At 45.1% G+C, this 7,011-nt stretch overlaps 1 protein-coding gene across 1 annotated transcript; it reads right to left on the bottom strand.

Annotated features, from left to right (window-relative positions):
- Positions 1-392: 392 nt before the first annotated feature.
- PIM1 (Pim-1 proto-oncogene, serine/threonine kinase) lies at positions 393-5,287 on the bottom strand. The gene is made up of 6 exons (XM_077334332.1): positions 5,010-5,287; positions 4,762-4,868; positions 4,507-4,557; positions 4,005-4,371; positions 2,166-2,342; positions 393-1,761 (listed from the first exon to the last, which is right to left on the bottom strand). The coding sequence occupies exons 1-6, from the start codon at positions 5,089-5,091 to the stop codon at positions 1,604-1,606; spliced, it is 942 nt and encodes a 313-aa protein (XP_077190447.1). The 5' UTR covers positions 5,092-5,287; the 3' UTR covers positions 393-1,603.
- Between the last annotated feature and the right edge of the window lie 1,724 nt (positions 5,288-7,011).

Genomic DNA, 7,011 nt, shown 5'->3' on the forward strand with positions numbered 1-7,011 from the left:
ACTGCCTGACTCTTTCAGGTCTCTCTGATCATGATCTAGAACACTGTCCACCTTTTGGCTAGACACATTAATAATCCAAATTCTATGCCAGAATTCTATGCAGTGATATAAATATTCACATTTCAGGCAATTTGTATAAGGTACAGTTAATTGTACTTGAAACTTGTCAACCAATTATGCCCCCATTCATGGAATCAATCACTTTCTGTAACCTACCTTGAATGTTTAATGAGTACACAAAAGTAAGAACGAACAGAGATTCAAAGTCTCTGGGAAACATGAACATAATTCCTAGTTCTCAAGCAAAGCATGATGGCTTTCAAAATATAGTAGTGTTATCTGTGACGCGTAACTGCTTGTAATAATTTTAAAAAATCAAAAACCTGAGTATATCAAGTGATTCCATTTTTTATTTAAAACTGCATTATAAAAAAAAATAGCATTTCTGAATTCCCTGTACAGTATTAGCTATTAACAAAATGAGCAGACTACACACCAAGTTACTTATAGAAGCTTGACAGTGTTGAAGTCCAGGCTATTTTGCCCCCTTTTCATTAAATGAAGATTATATACATATGCATGGCACCAGCCTGTCCCTACCAATACTTGTGTGGAAGCATGTCTCAAAATTTAGGGAGGCTGAAGAGCCACACAGAAAGATATATTTACAAACAGCTACAAGGTGATCAAGCTGCTTCAATATAGTGGCAAGACATCAGAGCAAACAGACAGGAGCTATAACCTAGGGGCTGGGAAAGGAGTGCTGAGGGGAGGCATGTAACAGAAAACCAGAACAGCAGCTGTAGGAGTGAGATGTAGACTATAAGCCCACATGGTTCATAAATAAAATAAATAAAAGTTATCCAAGTTAGGACATTTCATTAAAAAACCCTGGAAATAAATTAAAAAAACAAAGTAAAAACATTATAAACTACAATCTTCTGTACACCAAGCTTTGTTCCTGTATTGTTCTGTACAAAATTACAGTTCAGTGGGGTTGCATTGTTTGTGCACCTGAGGATGCCCTGGCTTTTGAGAGGCAACAAAAGCCAACTCAGAGTTCATACTGGACAACCATCAGCTAGGGTTTGCCAATGTATCACACAAAGCCTCTTTTGATGAAGTTCTTTTTAAAAGGTGGAACAAAAATAAAACCCAGATGAATCTTGAGACAGCAGCAGTAAAGGAGCTTTCAAGTATCCCCCCTCCCCCCAAGCACAGCTCAGTTTGCAACTGAAGGCACTAGGAACATGGTGACACAGTGAAGACAGGTAGTCAATCCCATTCAGTATTCTCCCTCCCTGCTCCCATACTTAGATTTCCCCAACTGAAACCTCTGCTCTAGCTCTCTGCTCCACTCATTTCATATTCTAGGATTCCATTCAGCAGGTTATGGACACTCACTGACTTGCCCAAGTCACCTAGTGGCAAGATTTGCAAGGTGGGCTCCTAGGATTCAAGTCCACACCAGTAAGAGATTTCTTCAGGCTTGGAAAAGTTTCCAGGCAGGCTGGATCTGGAATGAGATGAATGCTGTCCCTGTAAAAATTCCCACTCAGTAGGACAGAACTCTGTTTTGCACCCAAACAGATGAAATACTCTGCTATTTGTTAGACTCTTGAATTAGACTGTGCAAATGGATCTCAGCTGTTTCCTGAGGCAGGAGAACATCTTGCATCCAAGAATGGTTCAAAATATCTTCAAAAGATGGCCTGTCAGAAGGCCTCAGAGCCAAACACCATTTAATAAGATGCTGGCATTCTGGAAAAGAAAGCACAAAATTAGTACAAAAGAATCTGGAAAACTGGAAGAAGCACACGGCACATCTCTCAAACTTTTGTTTTGAAAGAAACTATGTTAACAACTCATATACAGGGACTTGGGTATAGAGACCCTACAACAGTTATCAAATGGATGGACCACATTAAATAGCTCCCAAGTTCAAATCCTGAAGTACAGCTTGTGTAGCTGAGGTGCTGCTTATAAATTGTGCAGCATACTCACAGCAGCAGCATGTAATACAACCTCTTTAACAAGTGCTCTGTGGATAATATACTGATCACCCAAAGTGTACACTGATCCAAGTGTACACTGATCCAATGTTCCATCCAGATCCCACCATCCCTTCTGTTGCCCGCTATTACATAAAAGCAGTAAGCACTTACCTGGAGAAACTCTTTGCCGAAAATAGACCTGACCCCTTAAGATCTCTTCATCGTGTTCAAAGGGGATATCACCACAGACCATGTCATACAGTAACACCCCGAGTGACCACACAGCTGCAGACCTGCCATGATACCTGTGGTAGCGGATCCATTCCGGGGGACTGTATACCCGAGTCCCTGAGAAAAAGGAAAATTAGATCTCATCATTAAGAGAATTAAAAGATCCTACAGAATTCCGCTGGTGATATACTTAATCCATGCCTTAACTTTAGCATGACAGCTTGATCAGGATTTAGATAATCCCTTGTAGCTTTATCTGTTGCAGTGCTTGGACACTGAATAAAGGAACAGAAAAATATCTGGGCTTCAACTGCACTACTGTTGCTCTGTATTGTTTTTAAAAGTTTTTCTGACACATTTTCCACTGTAATAGCCTGCCTGATTAGTCCCATGCTTAGGTAACCCTCTTATGTTATCATTAAGGAGAGCCTTGAAGCATCATAGTTGTAAGTAAATAAAACATATTATTTTCTGGTAGAAAAAGCAATTCTCTTCCCAAAGATGCCTTAATTTTAAAAAATCCTCTTCCCCCCAAAAAAAGAAAATAAAAATTATGCAATCACCAAATGATCCTATTTAAGAGAACAATAAAGATTTATTACAAAGTATTACAGGAGTGGTTAGATACCCTTGTGCATGTGGTAATTATGAGATGCTTTGACTGCACCATCCTTGCACTTCTACAAGAAGCTCTTGGCATAGATACACCCTCTGTCTTTGTTGGTAGTATCTGATTCCCCCCCCCCCCGCAGGAAACAAGGATACTGAGGTCAGAGTTGCTCAGTCTGGTTTCCAGCCACGTGACTCTTGTTTACAAACTTTGGGTTGTAAAAAAATACTGCTTGATCCACCAGGGGGCACCACCAGACAGGAAAACTATGTCAGAAAAAGGGCGACATGGGGAGGAGCAAGCCCATCCCTGGTCATTAACCGTTAAATTAAAAACAAAACAAAAAAAATGCAACACAGCAGATAATGTCCAGGAACACAAATGCAGGGAAAAAATTAAACAAAAGCCAGCCATGGTTTTTGAAAATCAACGGTTCTCCCAGAAAGTCAGTTAGCAACACACACAGCTTATTTTTTTAAAGAAACATTTAGTATTTATCAGTTCATGTATTCCCTGTAAAGCTTTTAAATACTTGGACTACTCTTCCTAACATTAAAAACAGCCTACTTGTCTCATGTGTTTCTTAGGAAACTGAGCTGACTGTAAACAGATATACTCCAGATTACATTTCACAACATGCCATGACGAAAAACAACTTTCCAGTTAAGATGAATAATTTAGCAAGATGGCAGGGACAGCAGTTTTTTCTGAACAATTACCATCTCCATCACCCCTTGCACACAGATATCACTGAGAGGCCCATGGCCCTCTCTGCCATCTACCAAATCTGGAAGTAAAAAACAAATCTTGTCTACTATAACACCCAACAGATGTATGAGTGACCATTACCTCAAATATTTACAACTGACCTACTGTCTAATTTCTTTATTTCTATGGTCACCATAGAAAAAAAAACTGCAGGTCCAGAGTATAATTGTTATTTTGACTACTACAGTCATTAACAAGACGGAAATCTCTTCCCCAGAAAGCAGGATGAATATTGGCAAAAAGGATAAATGCACTTTACTCACAAATCTAAGTCCTATAGACCAGAGGAAGAACATGTTCCATTGCTGGGTAGTTACTGAGCACTCAAAAGCAAGGAACACACTGTTTCAGAGAAGAAATTCTCTAGCTCAGCAGGACATATGGAAATTGACAAGACTCACCATCAAAGTCAGTGTACACTGTGTCCTTGAGCAGAGCTCCAGATCCAAAGTCTATAAGTTTTAGCTCTCCACTGCTCAAATCAATCAGGATATTCTCATCCTTGATATCTCGGTGGAGCACCCCACAGCTGTGGCAATGCCTTACTGCCTCCAAAATTTGACAGAAAAAACTGCGGGCCAAATCCTCAGGCAAAGCACCCCGTTCTGTGATGAAGTCAAAGAGATCCTGCACAGGATCTGGACGTTCCAAAACCAAGATGAAGCTGTCTGGCCTCTCAAACCAATCCAGAAGCCGGATCACCCCACGAAATCCTGAGCTGACTTTTTTCAGGAGCAAAATCTCCATGGGTACTCTCGTTCCACCAGGCTGAGCAGAGAAGATGGGAGGGAATAGAAAAAATGGTCCATGAATACAAGGGCAAAAAGATCTCTGCAACCTAGTGCATCATCAGCTGCAGAAACACAGAGGTCACCCCAGAAATTCTTACCCCCTCCTACTTACCAGCTCTCCCCAATCTGAAACGCGGTCACGGGACACATGTTTGATGGCCACCTGCAAATACACAACAAAAGAGACTCAATGCCAGCACGAATAACTGCAGACACTTAATAAAAGAGGGGAAGAGGCATATGAGAGGCGGTGGAAGGGGTTTGTTAGGAGAAAGCTGTAATTCCAGAAAGCCTAACGAGAGCACCGGCGCGACGAGTGAAGGAAGCGCGCTCCACCCGAAATCTGGGCAGCCATCGAAACACTCACCGGAGCGCCATCTGCTAGCCGGGTGCCCGAGTAGACAGAGCCGAAGCCGCCACTGCCCAGCAGCGGGCCCACTTGGTACAGCTTCTCCAGGGGCTCCTTTTCCTTCCCTGCAAAAACAAGAAGGGTGAGTCCCAGGCACCCCGTCCTCGTATCCCCGCACCCAAATCTTCTGGAAGCCGACCCGACTCCTCCAAGCTATATCCTCCCTCCACCCCCCCCCCCTCCCTTCCCGCCGCAGCCTGGCTGACCTGGCAGCGGCTTGACTGGGTGCAGATCCCCGCCGGGCGCCGAGCACAGGTGGGCCAATGAGTTGATCTTGGACAGCAGCATCCCCGCCCCGTCCGCGTGTTCCAGGCAGGCCGGGAGCGGCTTTGGTGCGGCTGCTGGGCTGGAGTCTTGGCGCGGGCGGGAGCTGCAGGCGGGGTCGTGCCGGGCCAGGCTGCTCCCTCCCGTGTGGCGCGCCAGCCCCGGCTTCAGTCGCCTGTAGTAAAGTGGGAGGGAGCAAAGCCAGGGCGGAGCCGGGGAGAGCCGGCGGGCAGGTCTCCAGCAGGAGTAGGTCCCGCCCATTGGCGCGGCCGCGACCAATCGCTGACGCTGTCGGCAACCCGCGCCGGGCCTCTCCGTCAGAATGGGCTGCTGAGGGGACTCGACGTGGCGGGAAGGAAAAGGCGCCAAAGAAAGAGGGGGAGGGGGGCCGAGAATGGGAATCCGGAGAATGGGGGAGGGGGCGAGGGCGTCTGGCTGCGAACCTGGCGGGAAAAAGGAAAAGACAATGGGCGGGAGGAGGCGGGCGCTCAGGAGGGCTGTCCGGGCGCTGCGGAATGCTGGCGAGGCTGAAGGCGGCGGCGGCGGCTGCTCAAACGGCTCGCTGGGGCGCATTCCTGCCTCCTCTCTTCACAGACGCTGGGGCTCTGTTCAAACAAACAAACAAACAACATCCGCCGCAGCCTTAGGGCTGCCACAGCCTTTGACAGCCGCGCGCTAAACCCTCGGCAGGTGCGCTTCTCCGCCGCTGCATCGCCAGGCTGCGGGAAGCGAGGCTGTTTTGCAATCGGGGGCAGGAGGCTGTTGGGGAACCCCGTCTATCTCAGGCATTCCATGCACGCATCATCATCTGGCTAATATAAACGGCCTTTCCCCTCTGATAGTGCTGCTAACTGCCGTACAGCAGGCAGAAATCTAACAGGTGTAGTTTATGCATTTCATATTAGCTAAAGGTGACTTATTTTTGGTCACATGTTTAAAGCAGGGGTCTTCTCTCAGGAAAAAGAAGGCAAATCGACCTTCGCCTCACTTTCCTTTGTCTTGGTAGGTTAAGCATGTACTTATAACCCCATCCCTAGGAACACTTTCCTGAGAGTAAGCCTTACTGGACAGTCCACAATGGGATTCTGAGCAGACCTGCTTAGGATGGAAATTAGTCTCAGTTTCATTTATAAGAGCCTTGCAGAATCAGGCCTGTCTTGGTCCGGTGCTTCTCAGACCCTTTTGGGTTAGAACCCAAAAGTGAGCCACAATTTTTAGATGTGGGTTGTAAGACTGGGAGAAGGGAAGAGGAAGAGGAGACTGCATTACAATTTGGGGCATGTCTGTGCATAATATAAGAAAGAATAGTCACAATACCTGTCCTAAGAATGAACAATTTATAATGTATGGAATAATATAAGAAATAGCCATGAAATAAAGCCTCTTGCTCAAAAATGCTATCTTTATAAATAGTAAACGTGCAAAACACAAACTAGTCCACTGTAAACTAATTATACTTGCATTTTATGCTGCAGTAGATGAAAACAATGTGCACATTTTGCAGTCCTAAGTGCACTGCATTGTGAAACATGGAACTTGCTGTTTTTTGGAAGGGATCTTTAGTACGTGCTTAGGTAGCACCTGACAAGCTTACTTTATGTATGGGCCTCTGGAGTAAAAAGTGCGATAGAAGTAGAGATAGATTAAAAGATTAAAGCAAATGTGTATGGTAGAAGAAGAGTTTTGTTTATAACCTGCTTCTTACTATTGAAAGGAGTCTTATAGTGGCTTACAATCATCTATCCATCCTCTCCCCACAACAGACACCATGTGAGGTTGAGAGAACTCTGAAAGAACCTGACTGGTTCAAGATCGCCCAGCTGGCCACATGTGGAAGAGGAGTGGGGAATCAAATGTTTTCCAAATTAGAGGCTGTGCTCTTAACCACTACACCACACTGGCTCTCTGAAAGTTAGGTGATGAGGTTTATGTGAACCTGTAAAA

Source organism: Paroedura picta, chromosome 4, assembly GCF_049243985.1.
Source record: "Paroedura picta isolate Pp20150507F chromosome 4, Ppicta_v3.0, whole genome shotgun sequence".
NCBI classification, from domain to species: domain Eukaryota; kingdom Metazoa; phylum Chordata; class Lepidosauria; order Squamata; family Gekkonidae; genus Paroedura; species Paroedura picta.

What these genes read in the sequence shown, in the direction of transcription:
- PIM1 (XM_077334332.1), bottom strand. Translation starts at nt 5,091, where the DNA reads ATGCTGCTGTCCAAGATCAACTCATTGGCCCACCTGTGCTCGGCGCCC. An exon ending in AGTGTACACTGACTTTGATG is followed by an intron (nt 2,343 to 4,004) that starts GTGAGTCTTGTC and finishes CCTTTTTCTCAG; the next exon opens with GGACTCGGGTATACAGTCCC. An exon ending in TCGGCAAAGAGTTTCTCCAG is followed by an intron (nt 1,762 to 2,165) that starts GTAAGTGCTTAC and finishes TTTCTTTTCCAG; the next exon opens with AATGCCAGCATCTTATTAAA.